The sequence below is a fragment of the Choloepus didactylus genome, chromosome 13 (assembly GCF_015220235.1).
Source record: "Choloepus didactylus isolate mChoDid1 chromosome 13, mChoDid1.pri, whole genome shotgun sequence".
NCBI lineage: Eukaryota > Metazoa > Chordata > Mammalia > Pilosa > Megalonychidae > Choloepus > Choloepus didactylus.
In genome coordinates, this window is record NC_051319.1 from 24,828,449 (window position 1) to 24,853,114 (window position 24,666).

General features: G+C 36.9%; 1 protein-coding gene across 1 annotated transcript in view; it reads left to right on the forward strand.

Annotated features, from left to right (window-relative positions):
- Positions 1-1,771: 1,771 nt before the first annotated feature.
- Positions 1,772-24,666, forward strand: part of RASA1 (RAS p21 protein activator 1) — a 144,589-nt gene continuing 121,694 nt past the window's right edge. The window contains exon 1 of the mRNA XM_037801676.1: positions 1,772-2,869. Within this exon, the coding sequence (XP_037657604.1) occupies positions 2,352-2,869 (518 nt within the window). The 5' untranslated portion in view covers positions 1,772-2,351. The remainder of the gene's footprint in view (positions 2,870-24,666) is intronic.

Consider the following 24,666-nt stretch of genomic DNA (forward strand, 5'->3'; position numbering starts at 1 on the left):
ATAGAATAGCTTAGCAACCCAATGCCCATATCTCTTACCTACCCTCTAATGAATGGCACTGCATCTCCTTCCTCACCTCTTCTTTCTTTCAGAACCTTTTTAGGTATTGCATACCTCATTCATGATTAGCATACTCTAGTGCAGTGGTTCTTAAACTTAAGTGTGCAATCGCTTGGAGGGCTCCTTAAAACAGATTCCTGGGTCTTATCAACCATAGTTTCTGATTCAGAGGGTCTAGGGTGGGGATCAAGAATTTGCATTTCTAAGTTCCTTTGGAGATTACTGGTCTGACGCCACTCCTTGAGAACTACAGCTCTGGTGACTAGTCCATCTTCACTCTCCCAGGTGGTACACTGGCTAAGAGCTAAGCATAATGACTCAGGACTACTGTTTAATCAATAGTTTGCTTATCAATGACTTGGTAAACAGGGCTATGCAAATTCTAAAGCAAAGTCTTCAGTGCACCTTGTCAATTCTCTAGCCTTTTCCCTTTTTCTCTGGCTTCTATTACAATATGCAACCCCATGTACTCCTTTATTGGTCTGATCATCCTTAGCAGAGAAAATATCAATCTCAAAGGCCAATATTCAATGGCATTCAATGTGGATTCCCTCCTGGGAGAATTTAAAAGACAAGAAAAATACATGAATCCCAAAGAGCAAATTATCTCCATATATGAAAGCATATAATAATTTATATATATTTCGGTACACAAAACAAAACTTTTGAAGTTATAAATAAATATAACTTGCACTTTGGGACCTGCTTGACATCTGCCTTCTTGAAGGTTCACAGAGGTACGGAAGAGCATGCCTTGCAGTCTTCCGCACGCAGAACAAGGGCAAAAGCCCATTGATTAATATTGGCTGTGCTACCTCTCCTTTTCCACAACCCCTCTTTAGTGCCTAACAGACTTGCAATGGCACAGATAAATTTGTGCGTCTGTGTGAAATGGTCGGTTAAGAAAACAAAACATATGCAACAGTGGTAGAAAGATATCTGACTTCACAACTGATATTTCTGGCAAAATTCCCCCCCCTCCTTGCCTGGTCACTCCTCTGTTTCGATTTCTCTTGAATTACAGAATTTTTCTTTTCTTTTTTTTAGTTTGTAATACTCATATTTTTATTTATATCATTCAACAAAGAGGAAGAAAATATGAACAGTACTGCCTCGGCCTTCGCAGCAGCCACCCGGCCCCTCCACTGTTTGGTCTCGGTTCCGCGGGCTAAGGCTGTTTTTTCTACCCGTCAAGAAGAAACTGACTCCTCCGCATCTTCCTTTGTCTTTCCCCATTCATTCCTCTCTACCGCCGACTTGTCCCTCTCCTCTCTCGGGTTTTCACGGCGTTCATCCGCCGCGTGCTCAGGGACCCTCCCCTGGCCTCCTCGGATCCCAGGGGCGGCACCGGCTTGGCTTCGCGCCGCCGTCCGGGCTGGCACGAGGTCCCGCACAGACAGGCCACCCGCCCATTAAACAAAATCCTGGGAGGCTGGCGCGCCGCCGGGGACAATGACAGGAGAAGGCGCCGGGCAGCCACGCGCGGGGACCAGAAGACAGTGAGGAAGAGCGCGCGCCGCACGCTCCCGCCGCTTCCTCTCCTCCCTATTCTACTTTTCCTTCCTCCAGACCAAGGGCCCCGCCTCTCGCGCCGGGATCGCGCTTGCGTAGAAGCTGGCCTCGCCTCCCTCCGACCCCGCCCTTCCTTCCTCCCTCCGCCCCTCCTACGTTGCTCCGCCTTCCTTTCTCTCTCTCGGGTTTAGCTAAAAGCTAGCTGTAGGTTGTGAGCAGTTTAGCCGATTTCCCCACCACCCCGCCCCCCTTTCTCCTCCTCTCCATACCCCTCCCATCTCCAACCCGGTGGAGGATGAAGCGGCTGCAGCGGCCCCAGCCCCGGCAGCGGCACCGGCGGTGGCTGCGGTGGGGGAGGCCGGAACTGGGGTGGTGAAGAGGCGGTGGCGGCGGCGGCGGCGGCGTTGGTGGCTCAAGAAGCGGCAGCCGCCCCAGCCGCTTTCCTGTGCTTCCCTTCCTCTTTAGTGCAGTCAGGAAGTTTTTCGCTTCTGTGCATGTGTGTGTGCGTGAGTGTGGGTGTGTAAGGTGAGGGTTTGGGCGGCATTTGTGCAGGCGTTGGATTTTTTGCCCACTTCGCTTCCCGTAACCGGGCAGCTCTGGAGCCTGGGCTGTGGCCTGAGGAGGGGGCTTGGCGGCGAGCTCCCTCCTTTTGTTGTTGTTTCCTCCGCCTGGGGAGCTGAAGAGGGGAAGCGCCTGGGTGGGGCGACTCGGAGCCCGGGCCTGGTGGCCCCCAGGGCTCCCGGGCGGGCAGGGTAGGGCAGAGTAGAGCGGGCTTCAACATGATGGCGGCAGAGGCCGGGAGTGAGGAGGGCGGTCCGGTGACCGCTGGGGCAGGAGGAGGCGGCACGGCTGCGAGCTCCAGTGCTTATCCGGCAGTGTGTCGGGTGAAGATACCCGCGGCCTTGCCTGTAGCAGCAGTGCCCTATCCTGGGCAGGTCGAGGCCGGAGTGGCCGGGAATCTGGGTGGCGGAGTCCCTTTGGGGTCAGGGTTCCTAGGAGTCGGTTCTGTGGCGGGAGTACTGGGGGGAGCCGGACTGACAGGGGGAGGTGCTGTTGCTGGCGTGGCTGGTGCTGCTGCTGCTGGACCTGGTGGGGAGATGGCTCTCACCAAGGGGACCACCTCGTTGCCTGCCGAGACCCTCGGGCCAGGAGGCGGATTCCCCCCTCTGCCGCCCCCTCCTCAGTTCCCCCCTTTGGGTGCGGGCCTGGGAACAGTGGACGAAGGTGACTCTCTGGATGGACCAGAATTTGAGGAGGAAGAAGTGGCCATCCCGCTGACTGCTCCTCCAACTAACCAGTAAGTCAAAACTGCTGCTCCGGAACAAGGGAAGCTGGATGTAGGAAAGAAGTGGGAATGCAGGGGAAACGTACCTTGTTCTTTCAGCTGTGATTTGTTTTGAAAAAAAGTTTTGAAGCTTCACGTTCCATGTGCGGGGATTTAATTGGATCACTCATCTTCCCTACAGGCACGCTCCCTGGCGTCTTCGTATATTTATTGCTCCTCTGGGAAGATGTAAAGTTTTTAAGATGGGAAGCATGGGAAAATGTGTATCCAGTGAGAACAGGATATGGTTCTGCCCCTTCCAGATTCAGGTGGTGTACTGGGATTCAGCTGAGCTTGCAGCTACCAAGGCAATCATTGCCTATATTAACCTGCATGTGTGTTCTCTGCTGAAGCTGGATGATTAGTGAGAATCTTTGAATACAAGTATTTAAGCGAGCATTGGATTAACATCATTTGAAAAATGCATGGGTCCGAATGCATGTTTTTGTTACACTTGCAAAGTCCAACTTTTGTCTGTTTAAAGCATAGTGATAAAGAAAAGTCTTTGAACCATTTACGAAAACTTGGGTCAGAGAGAAGCAGGAAAGAATTTCTGTGAATTGCAGGTGTGGTTAAGGGTCCACACTGCAACAATGTCTGTAACTTGTTCTGTAGAATTGGTATTTATTAATATTTGTAACTCATTAAATAGTTGATTAAGTGCATTATTGAAGCAAAAGAAAATTAATGGTGCTTCCCTTTAACACTTTGTTGGTGGCCCGTACAATATTGTATTTGAAAATTAATTTTGTTTGACAGTCTACTGCAGAGTATATAGGACAAATGACTTTTTAAAATGTTAGTGCCTCCCCTTACTTGTTCTTTTCATAAATGAACTTAGTATGTATGTATAAAAATGGACCTTGATGAGAGAAAAATGTTGAGATGGGAAGTGGTAACAGGCAAAACTTGTTTTATAGATCCTATTAAGGTTGATGTCTGGACATCAGTCTTAATTGACACTTAGAATTTCAACAAACTTGGTATCTGAGGAAAAAAGATTTGATTCAGCTGTTGATAGTCACCCTGGCAAGTTGAAAGTGCTTTGGGTAAGCTTTAGAGGATTTAGAAAGGACTTAAAAAACTAATTAGGAAAAGATTCTGTAATACTAATCCATATTTTAACTTAAGGTTACATCTTTCGATGTTTAAGGTGGAAAGTAAAGCTAGCTATAGTATAGGGATGTTGTATTCCCTTTATATTATTTAATTTAAAGTTCATTTTTTTGTCATTTTATTCTAATTTATTAATCCTGTCTATGTATTGCAGACTTGTCTGTTGGTGTTAAGATTTCCAATTTTACAGCACTACTTGCAAACGTTCAATCTTTATTGAAAAAAATCAGTTCAATATTTAAGCACTGTACTTACAGTAAACGAAGTGCAACTTTTCATACTGAAATAATCTGAAGAATGTAGTCTTATGCCATTTCACAACTGAATTGAATTAGGCATATTTACAATATTGTAGTTCTAAATTTTTAATAAACATAAAAGTATTTAATAATAAACATGAAACATGTTTTTGAGAAGTCCGTTATGTGAGATTTCTATCCTTATATGTGTTTGGAAATAAAAATATTTGTATGACTGTGAGAATTTTTCATGTTCTAAAAAGTATCCCTTTTCTAAGTATGTTTTTAAAATTTGCCACTGAGAAGTACAAATTTCCTTTTTTCTTTATCTTAGATATCAACTCAGAGTCACTGGAGGCAATACAGTATAGTGGTTAAGCGTGCAAATTCGGAAGTTAGACAAGATTTGGGTTGGAATCCTCACTCTACCACTTACTAGCTGTGTGATCTTGGAAAGGTCAGTTTCCCCATTTGTAGAATGGGGATAATAATGGTACCTCCCCCATATGGTCATTTTGAAGATTTAATGAGAACCCTGAAAGTATCCAGCACAGTGCTTGGGACATATAACTGTTCAGTAAATAACCCCCCAAAATAACAGTAGTATAATTTAATCAGTAAATTGCCTATTAATTCTTTTGGTATTGCGAACTCCGTTATTAATAGCTGTTTTAGAGAGTGTTTTGAGCTCCAAAGGCATGTTTACCATGTTTACTTCTATTAAATTTTATTTTAACTTTATAAAGTCTTCCAGGAATAGGTTAAGCAAGTTCAGAGTTGCCATTCAGGTGTTTTCTATAAACTGGAGAGACAAAAGTCTTAACTTAGTTAAATAATGTCAGATATTTTGTAAAAGTACTGAAGAAATGTTTTTGCACTAGATTAATATTTGATTAATACTGACTGATCACATTAGTTATTGTCAGCATGGTATTAAGGAGGTTCAGGTTTGAGTTCACAAGTGGTTTGTTAGATGAAGGTTCCCTGGTCACAGAGTTCAACTTAGTATTCAACTGGTTTTGTGCTGTTAGTCACAAGAGAGTCAAGTGACAGTATGTGGATAGACCAGTGCAGCTGTATTAACATTATTAGTATTTTGTACTTTGATTTTCTGTTGTGTGCTGTGAATTGTTAGTTTCATGTTTATTACTGAGCATTTTCATTAGTTTGGGGCTGGATAAGTTTGTGGAATTTTAACTGTTAGATTTAATTGAAAATTTTCCTTTTACCAAGTTTTGAGAAAAAAATTTTCAAAGAAAAAGAATTCTCATCTTTTTTCCTGCTATGAAAAGTTCTGTATCTAAAACTAATCAATTTCATTTTCCTTACAGAGAAAAGGTTAAATTAAAGGGGTTTGTCACTGACACTTCCTGTAATTTTACAGAGCTGCTTTCCATGGTCTTCATTATTTCTTTCCTTCTTCCATAGGGGTGAGATGGTGGTACAGGAGTATTGTTCTCCCAATCCACCTTCAACAATATAGAAAGATTTTTAACAGTGAGGCTGCAGTAAGCAGGTAGCTCTTGGGCTTAGCACTGTAGTTACAGTGAACAAATGCACAGATCCTATTGCTAGCTCTCACCGTATTTGGAACATTTAATAGTTGCCCACCATTTAAAAATAGAATGATTTCACATGTAAGAAGTCTGGATTTCTAGCATCTCTTTAAAGATCACAGCATATGGCTATACCTGGTGGACATTTCTACATGACAGTAGTCTGCTAGAGCTGTGTAGTGTTCTCCCGTTTAAGATTGGTTCTGAGCGCTCTACTTTGCTGCAATCTGCACCAGGCCTGCTTTGCTTCTGATATTGCTTGCCTGGTACCTGGACTAGATCTTACCCTGAACCTAATATAATATGCAGGGTTTTCAAGCCTGAAACTTGAAGGAAAAAAAAGTAAGAAATGTATAGACATGTCAATAGTACCTTTCTTTTCCTTACGAATCATCTTATAGTCTTTGCAAAAATAAAACCAGTCTAAATTAAGTCAAACAATTGCTGAAGGTTAATGTTAGGACATGTAGAATCCGTTAACTTTGTCACTGACTGCAGTATAATTTTGAGTGAGTCATTGTTTCTTAATAAAAATGGAGGTGAGAATTGCAAAGATTAGTTATGGATAGAGTAATTGCTGACAGGAACCCAGATGTTTTTACAGTGTTTACGTGAGTAGTAGAGTGTGCTTCACGTGATATGACAATGAGTAAGATACCCCTTTTCTCAATGAGTTCTGCTTCCAGGAAGTTTTTGATCTAGTATGAAGTTAAGTAAATCATAGATAGGCTGAATTAAAATAAATGTCTTGAGTGAAGTCTGAGCAAAGGGTCATGAGGGGTAAAGAATGAGAAATTTATCTCATTAAGATAAGTGAAGTCTTTGAGGAAGAGTATCTTGTATTTTTCCCTCCTGTTTAACTTATTTTTTGAACATGAGGTCATTGGTTCCTATGCCCTTTGCCTAATGACTCTGTCATGTCAAGAAGAATTGAGTTAAATGAGTAAAAATTTTTGGCCCTTACCTGTGACCTGGAATAAGGTTGAAGAGGGGCCTGAAGTCACTGAGGTACAGAGCACAGCAAAAGGCTAAAATTGGTCTGGATCAGTGATTAGCCGCTCTGGGGAAGTCAGACAAACATTATTGACATGGACAAAAAGAAAAAGAGGGGCAGCATAAATTAGGAAGAAGAAAGGGAAAATGGAGAGCATCCCTTTCTGGTACCCTGCTCTTTTCATTGGTCGTTATGGAAATCAGAGAAATTACTCAAATGAATTCTTGCGTGAAGAATACCCACATGGTACCTTTGGGGGAAAAGATAATAATTATTAACAATAATGGCTTTTACTGCTGACATTTCTTTGTTGCTTACTATGTGACAGAAAATGTTTCAAATGCTTTACATGTATTGTTTGTAATAGGTGTTATCTGCTGCTGCATAATAAAGCACTCCAAAACTTAGTTACTAAAATAACCACTGTCATTAATTTGCTCATGATTCTGCAATTTGGGTTGGGCTCAATGGGGTCTGCTGTAGATATCATTTGTTGGTTGTAACATCAAAGCTAGCTTCTTAACTCACAAGCCTGGCACCTCAGTCGGGATGACTGGAACAGCTGGTGGATAGCTAGGCATCTCTTTTCCCCCAGGTAGCCTCAACATAGCTTGGGTTCTTCACAACATGGTGCCTGGGTTCCAAGAGGGAGTGTTACAAGAGGAAAGGCCCAGTGTGCCTCTGTGTTCATCAGGGTTTTAATATCCCAGTGGCCAAAGCTAGTCACATTGTCAAGTCCAAAGTTTGTATGGGAAGGAACTATACAAGGGTATGAATACTGGAAGGCAAGATTTGTTGGAGGCATGTGAAAGTAACAAGTCTACCACATGTACCACATATATTATTCATTTACATGTAATTCGAGATAGTACTAGAATAGAAGTGATTGAGGGGGCATGGGGTGGGAGAAAGGGCAAATACTTACAAGGTCTTCCTGTAGATCCAACATGAAGTTATCTTTCATTATATGGTTCATATATTCCCACAATAGATGTTGGTTTTGACTATCATTATTTTAATTTTAAACCAAAAATAGTGAGAATGGATGTTGGCTATGGCTCATGTTTGAATAGATATAGGACTTTGATTGATAAGTGTATTATTTTGAAATGACATGCAGTTCACTTCAGTTTGGTGCTAAGTTAAAAATATTTGGTGCTAAGTTAAAAATATTTGTTACTATTTTTCCAGCACCATTTTTTTCTCATTGATATTGATTTATTTAAATTACAGATATTATCAAAAGATGAGGAAGATGCATTTTATACACTTGCAAATAAATGTGTGTCACCTATGGCTAACTCTTAGACTAACAATAACAAATTCTGAATAGCTTCAGGTCAAATGCAACTGAATACTGTTTTAGAAATTCAGTATTTCTTCAAATAGGATTATCTTTTTCTAGAAGCAATCACAAGGCATAAGCAGATTTGTGGCAATGGAAAGGATTTTTTTTCTCTCCTGTAATGAACAAATTAAAAGCTTAACCTCAAGGTTTTTCTCAGTGTTCAAGTATAATTGTGGACAGCATCATTTTTGAAAAGGAAAGTATCCTTCTTCCATTGTTGTTTTTGTATAAAAATCAGTTGGGAATATTGGTGTGAGTCTCCTTCTGGGTTCTCCTCTATTCTGTTCCATTGATCTATGAGTCTACATCTGCTAGTACTACGCTGTCTATATTGTAACTATGTAGTAGGTCTTAATATCAGGTACTGTGATTTCTCCCACTTTATTTTTTTCCAACGCAGTTTCAGCTATTCTAGGGCTTACGCCTTTACATCCAAATTTTAGAATAAGCTTATTGTTGACTACGAGAACTTTGTTGGAATTTTCATAGGAATTGCATTGAACTTATAGATCAATTTTGGGAGAATTGACAACTTTACTAAATTGATGCAATATGTGTCTCCATTTATTTAGGTCTTCTTTATTTCTTTAATTAGCATTTTGTCATTTTCAGTATGTAGATCCTGTATGTGTTTTGCTAGATTTATACCTATTTTTTTTTCCTTTGAGGTGATTTGAAATAGTATTGTTATTTAATTTACAGATTACACATATTCATTGTTAGTAGATAGAAATGATGTGAGTTTTCTGTGTTGATCTTGGACCCTACGACCTTGCTAGACTCATTTTTTAATTCTAGGAGTGGGTTTTTTGGTAAATTCCTTGGCTTTTTTTTTTTTTTTTTTTTTTTAAACATAAGCAATCATATACATCCCAGAGTGATATGGGCAGAGAGTATAAGTGTATTTGCAGGATCCCCTGAGGAACTGGGGAGAAATGCGGAAGTGTTGACTTCCCCACCTGGTCTATTGCTGATTTCCCCGCAAACACTGAGGACTGCCAATTTAGTGGGTCCAGCCCTCGATCTGGGGGCTTTCCCTTGTGAGGCTTGTTGCTGCAAGGAAGAGGCTAAGCCCACTTATAATTGTGCCTAGGAGTCCCCCTCCCCCCGCTGAGAGCCTCTTAGTTGCTCAGATGTGGCCCCCTCTCTCTCTAAGCCCTCTCGCCAGATGAACTCACTACCCTTCCTCCTATGTGGGACGTGACACCCAGGGTTGAAAATCCCCTTGACAACACGGAAATGACTCCTGGAGATGAGCCTGGACCCAGCACTGTGGGATTGAAAGGATGTTCTTGACCAAAAGGGGGAAGAGAGATGAAACAAAATAAGGTTCCAGTGGCTGAGAGATGTCAAATGGAGTTGAGAGGTCACTCTGGAGGGTATCCTTATGTGGTATATAGATACCACCTTTTAGCACATGGCTAGAGGGAAATACCTGAAGCTGTCAAACTGCAACCCAGTGACCTTGATTCTTGAAGACAACTGTATATCTATGTAGATAGCATAGTGTGACTGTGTGACTGTGAAACCTTGTGGCTCGCACTCCCTTTATCCAGTGTAGGGACATATGAGTGGAAAAATGGGGACAAAAATTAGAAGAAGAATAGGGTGGGATGAAGGGAATGGAAAGATTTAGGTTTTCTCTTTTGGTTTTTATTTTATTTTGGAGTAAGGGAAAGGTTCAAAAATTGATTCTGGTGATGAATGCTGTGATGGTGCTGTGATGCTGTGATGGTGCTGTGAATAATTGATTGTACTCTGGATGACTGTAGGGTGTGTGAATGTAACTCTATTAAAAAAAGTAAATGAACAATGGAAGGAGGGGAATGGGATGTTTTGGATGTTCTTTTTATTTTAATTTCAGTTTTACTTTTTGGAGTAACAAAAATGTTCGAAGTCTGGTGATAAAAAAGTTCAACTATATGATGATACTTTGAACAACTGTACACTTTGAGTCTATGTTATGTGGTTATATCGCAATAAAATTACATTAAAAAAATAAGCAATCCTATCCATGTATATAGGGGCCATTTTATTTCTTCTCAATCTGTATATATATCCCACCCCCTCCCAATTTTCTTCCCTTACTGCATTGGCTAGAACTTCCCATACTGTGTTAAAAGTATGTGATGTGAAAGTCATCATTGACTTGTTCCTGATCTTGAGTGGAAAGCATTCAATATTTTCTTCATTAAATATGATGTAAACTGTAGGTTTTTTTTTTTTATTTTTTCCAATAGATGTTCTTCATCAAGTTGGAGTAGGTCACTTCTCTTTCTTGTTTTGTGCAATTTATTATCATGAATGGGTATTGGATTTTATCAAATGCTTTTTCCGTGTCAATTCATATGACGTGATTTTTTTTTTCTTTAGCCTGTTGAAATGGTTCATTACATTGATTTTCAAATGTTGAACGAATCTTGCATATCTAGAATAAATCCCACTTGTTCATCGTGTATGATTGTTTTTAAATATTGCTGAATTCAGATTGCTAATATTATGTTGAGGTTTTTGTGTCTAAGTTAATGGTTATAGTTTTCTTTTCTTTTGTTGTCCTAATCTGATTTTTGTATATGGATAACACTGGCCTCATAGTATGAGGTGGGAAGTGTCTCTTTTCTTTTATTTTCTTGAAAAATTTATGAAGTATTGGTATGAATTCTTCTTTAAATGATTAGTAGAATTGTCCAGTGAAATCAGCTGGGCAAGGAATTTCAGTTTTGGAGCTTTTAAATTATGAATTCATTTTTTAATGGTTATAAAACTATAATTATCTGTTTTATCTTTGTTGAGTTTTAGTAGTATATGGTGAGAAATTGGTTCATTTCTTCTAAATCATTGAATTTATGAGGATAAGCCTGTTTGTAGTATTCCCTTATTATTCTGTTAATGGCTACAGGATATGCAGTGATGCTTCCTGTTTTATTCCTGTTTTATTCCTGATATTGGTGATTTGTGCCTTCTTTTTCTTTGTAAGTCTGTGTAGAGGTTTTTCAGTTTTATTGAAATTTTTTTTTTGAAGAACCAGCTTTTTGTTTCTTTGATGTTCTCTATTGTTCTGTTTTCAATTTCATTTATTTCTGCTCTTTTGTTATTTTCCTCCTAACTGCTCTGAGTTTACTTTTATTTTTTTAGCTTCTTGAGGTAGGAACCTGTAATTATTGATTTTAGATCTCTCCTGTTTTCTAATATAAGCATTTTAATGCTATACATTTTCCTCTTAACTGGTTTGGCTATATCCCACATTTTGTTTTTTTTAATTGTTCTAATAATGATACTCATTTTTTGTTATTGTAACATATAACACAAAATTTCCATTTTAACAATTTTTAAGTGTGCATTTCAGTAGTATTAATTACATTCTAGATATATAATATAGTGGAGTCATACACTATTTGTCCTGTGTGTCTGGCTTATTTCACTCAGCATAATGCCTTCAAAGTTCATTCATGTTGTAGCATGTATCAGAACTTCTTTCCCTTTTCTGGCTAAATAGTATTCTTTTGAGTGAATATACCACACATCATCTGTTGATGGGCACTTGGGTTGTTTCTACCTTTTGGCTATTGTGAATAATGCTGCCATGAACATTGATGTACAAAGTACCTCCTTAATTACCCAGTAGAATTATCTGTCAGCAGTCATATTCATCTGATTATAGTACTACAGTTTTATATTAATAATTTGCAGGCTTTTATCTAACCTGCACTCATGTACAGATTATTAAAAGTTTTAAAATGTAACTGATTAATCAGTATTTAATCAATCATTGTCTTGATTTTTTAAATTAAAAAGTATATTTCTAACCATATTTTTTTTAAAGTTGAGAGAACTGGTCAAATAAGTGTTTATTTTCCTGATGGTATTTTTAAGATAAAGCTTCATAGTGGCCTGTACTGCATATCTATATAGTTTGATACACGACTCATTTGAAAATCCTGTGTATTCTAACTGGTTTTATACAAAATATCAAATAGTGGAAATTGTGTAGTTACAGTCATGTAATTAAAAGTATTAACCAAAAAAACAAACAAACAAACAAAATCATGGCCAAATTCCTGCTTTCATTTCTTTTGAATATATTCCTAGAAGTGGAATTGCCAAGTTATATGGTATTCCCTGTTTAACTTTTGGAGGAACTGCCAGCTGTTTTCCCTGTACTATTTTCCCTTCCCACCAAAAATGTATAAGGATTCTAATTTCATTGCATCCTTGACAACACTTGTTATTTTCTGTTTTTTTTGTTTTGTTTTGTTTCCTAATAATCATCTATTTCGGTTTGCTAAAGCTGCCGGAATGCAATATACCAGAAATGGGTCGGCTTTTAACAATGGGGATTTATTAAATTACAAGTTATAATTCTAAGGCCGTGGAAATGTCCAAATTAAGGCATCAACAAAGGGATACCTTCTCTGAAGAAAGACTGCTGGCATCCAGGGTTCCGTGTCAGATAGCAAGATACATGGCTGTGTCTGCTTGTCCTTGTTTCTAGGTTCCACTGTCAGATAGCAAGGCACGTGGCCAGTGTCTGGTGGTCCTTCACTCCTGGGTTTCATTGCTTTCAGCTTCTGATTCCAGTATCTTTCTCTCTGAGCATCTGTGGGTTCTCTCTTAGCATCTCCAGGGTGTTTCTCTCTCTCTAAGTTCTCTCCAAAAAGCCTTTTATCCTCTTATAAAGAACTCCAGTAAAGGATTAAGACTCACCTTGAATGGGCTGGGTCACATCTCAATTGAAACAACCTAATCAAAAGGTCCCACCCACAATAGGTCTGCCTCCACAGGGATGGATTAAATGAATATGGTGTTTTCTGTGGTATGTAATAATTTCAAACCGGGACACTATCCTACTGGGTGTGAAGCAGTATATCATTCTGGTTTTGATTTGCATTTCCCTAATGACTCATTATGTTGAGCATCATTTCATGTGGTTGTTGCCCATTTGTGTATGTTCTTTGGAGAAACATTGATTCAAGTCCTTTGCACATTTTAAAAATTGAATTGTTTTGTGTTCTTGTTGTTGAGTTCTAGCAGTTCTTTATATATTTTGGATAGTAAACCCTTAGATATATAATTTTCATCTATTTTCTCCCATTTTGTAGGTTGTCTTTTCACTTTCTTAATGTCCTTTGGTGCACAATACTTTTTAATTTTGATGAAGTCCAGTTTTTGTATTTTTCTTTTGTTGTTTGTGCATTTGTTATCAAATCTGTAGGAACCCATTGACAAATACAAGATCATGAAGGTTTTTCTCTGTGTTTTTTTCTAAGAGTTTTATGGTTTTAGCTTTTATGTTTTAAAAGTCCCTGTTCCAAAATGAGTTAATTTTTTAATATGGTGTGAGGTATGGGTCCAACTTCATTCTTTTGCAGGCAGATACTAATTTTCTGAAAACCATTTGTTGAAGAGACTGTACTTTCCCCCATTTAATTTGCTTAACACTCTTATGAAAAAAGCAATTGGCCATAGATGTGTGGATTCATTCCATGACTCTCATTTTTATTCCATTGGTCTATATGTCTGTTCTTATGCCAGCATGACACTTGTTTTGATCATTGTAGCTTTGTAGTAAGTTAAAATCAGGAAGTCTGAGACTTCAATTTTAGGATTGGCTTTTCCATTTTTGCAAAAAAAGACTCCTGAAATTTTGGTAGGTATTGTATTGAATCTGTAGATGACATCTGTAGTATTGACATCTTAATAATATTAAATTTTCCTGTCCATGAACATGAGCTGTCTTATCATTTACTGAAGTGTTTTTTTTATTTCCACCAGTGTTTTCTGGTTTTCAGTGTCAAGTCTTTCACCTCCTTGTTTAAATTTATTCTTAGGTATTCATCCTTTTAGTTCCTATTTAAATAGAATTGTTTTCTTAATTTTTACTTCAGAGTCCTCATTTCTGGTATAAGAAGAAACAACTGGTTTTTCCCTGTTGCATTTTCCCCTCAACTTTGTTGCATTCATTTATTAGCTCTAATAGCTTCGTTTTGGGTTCTTCTGCATTTTGCATATAAAGAATCATGTCATTGCAAATAGTAAAATAATTTTACTTCTTTCTTTGCAACTTGTATGCCTTTATTTCCTTTCATTTTCTAATTGCTCTGGCAGAGCAATGTTGAATAGCAATGGGGAAGGCAGGCATCCTTGTCTTGTTCTTGATCTTAGGGGGAAAGCTCAGCCCTATCTTTCACCATTGGATTTAATGTTATCTTTGGGTCTTTCCTTAATGTCCCTTATCATGTTGAAGAAGTTCCCTTTTATTCTTGTTTTTAGAGTGTTTTTTATCTTGGAAGGATTTTATTAAATGCCTTTTCGATGTTAATTCCAATGATCATGGGTTTTTTTCCCTTTCATTCTATTAATGTGGTCATTCACCTTGATCGATTTTCTTATGTTTAACCACACTTGCAATCCTGGAATAAATTCTGCTTGGTTATTGTCTATAATCCTTTTAATATGCTGTTGGATTCAATTTGCTATTATTTAGACTATGGTTTTTGCATCTATATTCATAAGGGAAGTTGTTCTGAAGTTTTCTTTTCTTGTGATGCCTTTATCTAGCTTTGGTATCAGGATATTGCTGGCCTCATAGATTAAGTTAGGAAGTGTTCCTTTCTCTTCAATTTTTTGAATGAGTTTGAGAAGGATTGGTATTAATTCTTCTTTGAGTATTTTTCAAGATAGGGTGTTAAGTTATTGATTTGGGATTTTTCTTTTTTTTAGTGTAAGCATTTGCAGCTATAAATACGCATTCTTTGCTACATCCCAAAAGTTTTCATATGTTTTGCTTTCATTTTCGTTTGGCTTTAAGAATTTTCTGATTTCCCTTGTGACTTCTTATTTGACCCATTGGTTGTATAAGAGTGTTTATTTAATTTCCATATATTTTTGAATTTTCTGGTTTTCCTTTGGTTGTTGATTTCTAACTTCATTCCATTGTGGTTAGAAAAGATGCTTTGCATGATTTAAATTGTTATACGTGTATTGAGACTTGTTTGTGGCCCAACATATAGTCTATTCTGGAGAATGATGCATGTGCACTTGAGAAGAATCTGTTTTCTGCTGTTGTTTGGTAGAGTATTCCACATGTTTGTTCTACTTGGTTGATTGTGTTCAAGTCCTCTCTTTCCTTATTGAGCATCTGTCTTGATGTTCTCTTCTTTATTTAAAGTAGTATATTGAAACCCCAAGTAATGTTGAACTGTCTGTTTCCCCTTTCAGTTATGTCAGTGTTTGCTTCATGTATTTTGGGGCTTTGTTGTTAGGTGCATACATGTTTATAAATGTTATGTATCTTCTTGCTACATTGACCAATTTATCAACATATAGTGTCCTTTGTCTCTTGTAACAATTTTTTACTTAAACTTATTTTGTTTGATATTCATATAGCCCTACCCCATCTCTCCTTTGGTTATCTTTTGCTTGCAATGTACTTTTTTCCCATCCTCTTATTTTCAACCTATTTGTGCCTTTGGACCTAAGGTGAATCTCTTGTAAACAGCATATAGTTGGGTCATGCATTTTAATTCATTTTGCCAGTGTCTACCTTTTGATTGAATGTAAATGGATTTAACTCTCCAAAGTACTTACTGAAAAGGTAGCATTTACTTAAGCCTTTTTACCATTTGTTTTTTCTAAGTCTTACATCTCTTTCACCCCTCATGTCCTCCATTGCTGCCTTTTGTATTTAGTTGATTATCTGTAGTGAAATATTTGATTTGTTTACCATTTCTTTCTGTCTCTCTCTCTCTCTCTCTCCCCCTCCCTGTGTGTGTGTGTGTGTATATTTTTTCCCTTTGTGGATACTATAGGATTTGCTAAGTCTGTAACCATCTAGTTTGAGTTGATTCCAACTTAAGTAGCATACACAATCTCTTTTCCTGTATTCTTCTATCCTTTCCAGTTGTTTTCCTTGTCACAAATTATGTCTTTACACTTTGGCCACTAATGTAGATTTATGATTATTGTTTATGAATTTGAATTTTAGACCATTTAAGTAATAAAAGGTAGAGTCACAAATCAGGAATACAGTAATACTGGCATTTATATTTATCCATGTAATTTCCTGTCTGTTGTCCTTTCCTTTCATTTGAAGTACATGCTTTAGCATTTCTTGTAGGATAGATTTAGTAGTAACAATTTCCTATAGCTTTTGTTTGTCTTTTAATGTCTTTTCTGTTTCGAAGGGTGGTTTTACTGGATATAGAATTCCAGGTTGGCAGTTTTCTTCTTTCAGCAATTTAGATATATCATCCCACTGCTTTTAGTCTTCATGGTTTCTGACTTGAAATCAGCCCTTAGTCTTATTGAGGATCTCTTGTATGTAGCAAGTTGCTTCTCTTGTTGCTCTTAGAATTGTCTCTTTGTTTTTGGCCTTGGTCCATTTGACCATCATGCATTTTGGTGGATTCTCTTTGAGTTTATCCTGTTTGGAGTTCTGTGAACTTTTTGCATATGTATAGTCAAGCGAAATCTAGGAAGTTTTTGGTAATTATTTCTTCAAACATCTGTTCTGCTCCTTCTCTTTGTCTTCTACTCTGTCTCTCACATATGGTCCACTTCATTATATCCCACTGGTTCCATTAGGCTCTGTTCATTTTTTTATTCATTCTTTGTCTTTTTTCTCTTCAAATTGAATAATTTCAGTATCCTATTTTCAAATATACTGATTGCCCTGGTTGTTTAAATCTGCTTTTGAACTGCTCTAGTGAATTTTTATTTTGGTTGTTGTACCTTTCAATTCCAGAATTTCTGTATGGTTCCTTTTTAAAATCTCGATGTTTTTATTAAATGTTCCTTTTGTTCATGTATAGTCTTTCACATTTCCTTTAGTTCTTTCCTTTAGCTCATTGAACTTATTTAGGAGTGTTGAATTAACATAATGATTAGTAATTCCAATGCTTTGCTGCTTTAGGTATAGTTTCTGTCACTTTATTTTTGTTCCTTTGAATGGGCTTTCTCTTCTTGTTTCTTGTATGCCTGTGGCTTTTTGTTGAAGTCGGTACATTTGAAAATTTTGATGTGTTATCTCTGGTTATTTATTTGATTTTTGAAGGCTTAAGTGTAAATTGGCTCTGGATTGGGGCTGTTCTTTAATACTTAGTCAATTGATCAGCCCAAGTTGAAAAGGCTTTCTCAGTCCTTTGAGCATTTGTCTTGCCCTTCGAATATACAATATCTTTCAGTTTCCCACTATGCACAAATGCTCCTAAGTATCCTAATATTAACTCCCCAACATGGAAAAAAAAAAAAAAACTTCACGCTTAGTTACAGTACTGTATGTCTTAACCTGAGTGCATTTTTGCCCCAGGCTCCTGCTGTTTGCTCATTTCCTTGTCACTTCTCCATACTGCTTCTCTGACCCCAGTGAATTCCAGATTAGAAAAAATTGGTGAGCTCCTTAAGTCTCTCTTTCAGGGAGCCTCCAGAGGGGTTAGAACGGACATACAAAAGCACTAAATTTGTGTATTAGGTGTGTACAGTTCCTTCTATAATCAGATACTGGGGACCTGCACTTGAAATGTGGGGTGCTGTCTCATAGAGGTATTGAATCTGGTAGAAGGGTTTGGGCCCAGAGCAAGTAAATCACCATGTAGCATTCCTATCGTTATTAGAGTACCTTTTTCTTGTCTCCCATTAATTGCTGTATACCTTCGACTGTTCCAAATTTGTGGGAAAGTTGGTTGTGTCAGTTTTTGCTTGTTATTCTGTGTTTTGGGTGGGGGGAAGATGTGTTTGGAGCTTCTTACTCTGCCATTTTGCTGTCATCTCTCCTCTTACATCTGTTGATACTTTTGATATTTTGGGACTTCCTTTTTGACCCATGGATTATTTTTAAGTGTGTTGTTCAGCTTCCTAGTGTTAGAGACTTTACCAGTTCTCTTTTTGTTTCTGATTTCTAAATAAAGGCCATTATGGTCAGAGAACATACTCTATTGATTTCTGTTCTTTTAAATTTGTTGAATTTTGTTTTGTGGCCTTGGGTATTGTCTGTCTGAGTGAATTTTCCATGGTGCTCAGAAAATATGTGTATTCTTCTTTTGATTGGTGGAGTGTTCTGTTGGATTCTGCTAGTTGGTTATGTTGTTCAGAACTTTTATATCTTAACTAATTTTCTGTTTAGTGCTTCTGTGAGTTTCTTGGGGGTGTGGTGGGGGAGGTGGCTTGATGTTCCTAATTATAATTGTAGATTTGTCACTTTCTTCTTTTAGCTCTATCAGTTTTTGCTTCATGTATTTTGAGTCTCTATTGTTTGTTGTGAACACATTTAAGATTGTTATGTATTCCTGGTGGATTGATCCTTCTGCCATTATTTGATGTACTTTTTGTGTCTGCAGCAATTGTGTTTGCTCTTAAGTCTATGTTACTTAATGTTAATATTGCCACTCCTGCATTTTGGGGAAAAAAAAAATTGCATGACATTTTTCCATCTTTCTATTTTCCACATATTGTATTTTAAGTGAATATTATAGACAGCATGTAGTTGTGTCATTTTTTTCCCTCCTGAATCCATGCTGCCAGTCTTTGCCTTTTAACTCATGTATTTAAGTCTTTAACTTACAGTAATATGTTAGGGCATAAGTCTGCCTTTTTATTTTTTTGTTTTATGTTTGATCTCTCTGTTCCTCATTTCACTCTCTTTTCCAGCCTTCCTACAACTTTTAGTTTAACATTTGTTAGTATTTCATCCTTATTTATTTGTAGCATTTTTGAATATATCACTTTGTAGAGTTTTCTTAATGTTAGCACAGGGTATTAACATATACATGTGTAACTTACCACAGTCTTTTGGTATCAGTGTTTTACCCATTTGAGTAAATTGTGGAAATCCTGCTTTCATTTAGTTCCCTTTACCCTCTCCAGTTTGCAAATACCATCAGATGTTGTTATAATTTTGTTGCAGCCATCAACTGTGATTTTGAAACCTCTTGAATACAGAGGTAGTCTATTGTATTTACACCAATTTCCCAGTTTTTGTTTTTACCATTGTCCTTTCTTCCTGATGGTCCAGGATTCCTTCCTTTATCATTTCCTTTCAGTTTGAAGCACTTCCTTTGCTGTTCTTTAAGGATAGGTCTGCTAGTAACAATTTTTTTTCTTTTTTTAGTTTTTCTATGTCTGTGAATGCTTTTATTTTCTCTTCACTCCTGAAAGATAGTTTCACCAGGTATAGAATCCACAGTCAACAGTTCTTTTCTTTCTGCACTTGAAAAATTTTGTGCCACCTCCTTCTGACCTTTGTGGTTTCAGGTGTGAAATTTGTCATTTGAATTGGTGTTCCCTGTAAGTAATGTGTCCTTTCTCTGTGTCTGCTATCAATACTTTTTCTTTGTTTTTGTTTCTAGAAGTTTAATGATAATATATCAAGGCCTAATTTCTGTGGGTTTATCCTGTGGGGGTTCAGTCACTTCTTGATTCTGTAGGTTTATGGCTTTTCTTAAATTTGTAATTTTTCTGCCATTATTTTTATTATTTTTTGAATACTCTTCCAACTTCACTCTCTCTTCTCTTTATGGGACTCTGCAGATACTGAGTTGCATCTTATTGTTATTGTCTCACTGGTTCTTGAGACTTTGTTCATTTCTTTTCATTTTATTTTATCTCTGTTATTCAGATTGGGTGATAAGTTCTATCAGTCAGTCTTCAAATTCACTGTTTTTCTCTTATCCTTTGTCATCTCTACTCTAATATTGAGCCTGTCCAGTAGGTTTTTTATTTTGGTTATTGACGTTTTCAGTCTTATAATTTCTCTCTCACTCTCTTTATAGCTTCTGTTTCTTTGCTGAGATTTTCTGTTTTATAATTTGTTTCATTTTTTAATTGCTTGTTGAAGCAGTTCTGTGATGGTTTCTTTAAAATCCTTGTCAGGTATTATAACATCTGATTCATATTGATGGTGGCTTCTGTTGACTGTCTTTTTCTCATTCAAGTTGTGATTTTCTGGTTCTTGATAATGGCGTGTGTGTGCGTGCATGTTTTAATTGTATTTTCAGAATTTTGGCTTTTATATAGCCTTTTTTTTTTTTTTAATCTCCTTTTTCCCTAAGTAAGATATATGTTCCTAGAAGATTTTGATTGGAAGGTACAAAGAAAAGCATTACTCTTTTAATCCTACTGCTATTAAAGATAACTGTTAGTTTTTGGTATATTTTATATATATATATATATATATATGCTTATCCTCTCAAGTATAATGATAGCTAACACTTTTATATATGAGGAAACTGAGGTGTAGAGGGTTTTCACTAAGTTTTCCAAATCACAGAGCTCCCAAAATATTCAAACCCAAACTTTTGACCCCAGCTTTATACTGGTAACCACCATGATACATTCCATCTCAGTCTGTTATTTTTTATCTTATCACCTCAGAAAACTTCTTTCAGTAGGAGAATAAAGTTCTTTGAGGAGGAATACCACTACATTAGCCCCTCTTCAAGCATTTAAAGTTTATTTTAAATAATTCAATTTATGTTTATAGATATTTGAATATGTTTAGATGCATACATATTCATGCATTTTGAAAGATTATCTCAGGCAATAAAGAAATGAACTTTGATACCTTTTTAATGCATTCGCTTATGGATATTCAAATAAATAAGTATCTCATTAAATTTAAAAAGGAAGCAGCAATAGTTCTTTTTCATGGGTTTTTATCTTCTAGCAAGAGAAACATTTTAAAAAACTAAATCATTTTTAGCTACCTTAGCATTTCTGAGTACTTAATTGTGTAGAAGTTATTTCAAACATTATCTCATTTAAGTGACTATAGGTCCTAATTTTTTTACTTCAACCCAAGCAAAAAATAAGAAACTTCTTGTACATTGTGTTGCAGCACATTGCATGTGTATATGTAAATTCAAAACAGTGAAGCCAAAGTTTCAGGAAAAATACCCTTTTAAATTACTAATTTTGATGTACTCTGATATTTTCTGTTTTGCTCTTTTCTAGTCTACTTTTAGAAGTGTACTATTGGAGAGCAACTAAATTGAATTTGAGACTCCTTGCATTCTGAAAACTGCTTTATATTACTGCCAGCATGATCTTGTAAAGACATACCATACTCCTTGAAACCTTTGGATGAGTCTCATTGTTTAAGGGGTAGTGGCTTTCAAACCTAATTTTGATTATGAGTCACCAGAGGAAAAGGATTTTACATCTATGATCCAGCACACCCATGTAAATGTAAGCAAACATATATAAAAAAGTTTCATGAAACAATACTTAACCATACTACCTATAATGCACTCTTTTACTAGTCTATTTTATTCTCTCCTTTTTTATTTCATTAAAAAATGCTGATTGGAAACTACTAAGTTGATTTCATTACCCAGTGGGTTGAGATCTACAGATATAGACAAAAAGATAAAAGCTCACTGAATATGACTTAAAAAGCCATCTTACCCTGCTCTACAATTTTTATGCTGCATCAGTACTATATTGCTTCTTCCCTAAATTTGCTGTGCTATTTTATGTCTCTTCATTTACTGTTTCTTCTTCTGGGATACTCTTCTACTTACCTTAATTGTGTGACAGACTCCCATTCATTCTTCTGAATACAGCTGAAACATTACTAAAGGTAACTGACACATGATGTCAGTTGTCCTATTGATGTGCATAAATTTGAACTTTGTTGAAGTAATTAATAAGTACCCAGTGGTTTTAGTATCTATCCACTGATACTCTTTATTTAGTACCCACTGATGATTCTTGGCTGAATCATTTATTACCCTGGTGGTTGTAAAATTGTGATTCCCCTCTCCCCCTTATCATTCCTTTTAAACTGATAGTTGGCATTCTTCCTTAAAAAACCTTATGATTACAGTTGGGCTTCCCACTAAGCAAGTCTGCAGAGGAGAATAAGGTACATAGAGATATATGCTGGCAGTTATTTTTTTGTTTTAAACAGGTAACTTTTGTTGAGATTTCTACATCAGTCACAGTGAACTTTCATAGAAGGATTCAACTTCCTTGTGTCCAGTTAACCCAGCAGACTTGAGTCTGAGTTGCAGAACCTGGAGAAGTTACCTTGTCTAATGCTATTGTATGAAGAAGTCTTACGACATTGAGCAAGTTAATTGGCCTGTTCTGGGTGAAATCTTCTGCTTATCACTGAACAGTTTTGTTCCACATTTCGTAAAGTGATCTTTTCAAGGCAAGAGTACAAGGAAGATGCGAAATCAGAAAAGGCCCTTGGATGTAATGGTTAAAGATGGTAGATAATTGATGGGAAAAATGGTATTTGAGTAAAGTGGTGAATGCTTATAGATAGGCTTGAAGGAGTTTTAAATTAAATGTTTTAAGGGGCCAAAAAGAGTTTGGGTTTTGGTGATTGGGAGGATAAATTCTTTAAGAGTAGTAGCTAGAAGTGATAGCAAAGTCAGAGAACAGGATTTTCAAAATAGTAAAGAAATTTGAATGACAGTTGTTTCTATTACTAATACTCAATGTTAGTATCTTTTTTTATTCATTTTATTGAGATATATTCACATAACATGCAGTCATACAAAACAAAGCATACGTTCAATTGTTTATAGTACCATTATATAGTTGTGCATTCATCACCAAAATTAATTTTTGACATTTTTATTACCACACACAAAAATAATAAGAATAAAAAATAAAGAGAAAAAGAACAACCAAAGTAAAAAATAACACTGGGCGCCTTTTTTTTTTTTTTTCTTCCCCCATTTTTCTACTTATCTGTGCCGGTTTGAATGTATTATATCCCCCAGAAAAAGCCATATTCTTTGATGCAATCTTGTGGGGCAGACATAATAGTGGGGATTAAGTTGGAACTTTGGATTAGGTTGTTTGCATGGAGATGTGCCCCACCCAGCTGTGGGTGGTGACTCTGGTGGGATACTCCCATGGAGGTGTGGCCCCACCCATTCAGTGTGGGACTTGATCAGTGGAGCCGTATAAATGAGCTGACTTAAAGAGATGGAACTAAGTGCAGCTGTGAGTGACGTTTTGAAGAGGAGCAAGCTTGCTAGAGAGGAATGTCCTGGGAGAAAGCCATTTTGAAACCAGAACTTTGGAGCAGACGCCAGCCACGTGCCTTCCCAGCTAACAGAGGTTTCCCGGACGCCATTTGCCATCCTCCAGTGAAGGTACCTGATTACTGATGTGTTACCTTGGACACTTTATGGCCTTAAGACTGTAACTGTATAGCCAAATAAACCCCCGTTTTATAAAAGCCTATCCATCTCTGGTGTTTTGCATTCTGCAGCATTAGCAAACTAGAACATCATCCATCCATAAACGAGACATAGGGGAGTGTGGTTCATATGACTTTTCCAATCACATTGTCACCCCTCATAAGCTACATTTTTATGCAATCGTCTTCAAGATTCATGGGTTCTGGGTTGTATTTTGATAGTTTCAGGTATTTACTGCTAGCTATTCCAATTCAGCAGTGTACTCTTAAACAACCAATAGGCCAAACAAGAAGTACCAGGGGAAAACTGAAAACATATTGAGGTGAATGAATATGAAAATGCAAGATACTAAAATTTGTAGGATGCAGCAAAGTCAGTGCTGATCAATATGCAAAAATCAGCAGTGTTTCTATATACTAGTAATGAACAATCTGAAGAAGAATTCAAGAAAATATCCATTTGCAATAGCAACTAAAAGAATCAAATATCAAGGAATAAATCTAACCAAGGATGTAAAGCACTTGTACCCATAAAACTACAAAATGTTGCTAAAATAAATCAAAGAAGACATAAATAAATGGGAGGACATTTCATGTTTATGAGATAGAAGACTAAATATTGTTAAGGTATCAATTCTACCCAAAGCAGTTTACAGATCAGCATAATCCTGATCAGAATTCCAACAGTCTTCTTTGCAGAAGTGGAAACAGCAATCATCAAATTTATATGGAAGGGAAATTTCTAGCTCTAAATGCTTACATTAAAAAAGAAGAAAGGCTTCAAATCAATGACAAAGCAAGCAGAAGGAAGGAAGTAACAAACATTAGAGTGGAAATAAAAGAAATAGAGAATAAAAAATAGAGGGAATCAATAAAACCAAAGGGTTGTTTCCTTGAAAAGATCAATAAAATCACCAAACCTTTAGCTATACTGACAAAGAAAAAAAGAGAGCAGACACAAATAACTAAAATCAGAAATGAAACGGGGATGTTATTACTAACCCTACAGAAATAAAAATGACTATGTAAGGATATTGTGTTGGTTTGAAGCTGTTATGTACCCCAGAAAATGTTCTAAGTGAAAATGTTCTAAAACTGATTTATGGTGATAGTTACACAACTTGATTAATTTACTAAAAAATCATTTAATTGTATACTTGAAATGGGTGATGTATATGATACACAAAATATGCCCCAATAGAGTTATTTAAGCTGGTGAATATTAGTGGGGTATATTGGTTACTGTTGTTCAGCACCAATACACTCCAATCCCTTTAATAGTTTCTGAGCACTCCTCCCTTGGCTTTTTTTTTTTTTTTTTTAAATTCATTTTGAAATAAATTCAAACTTACAGGAGCAGTTG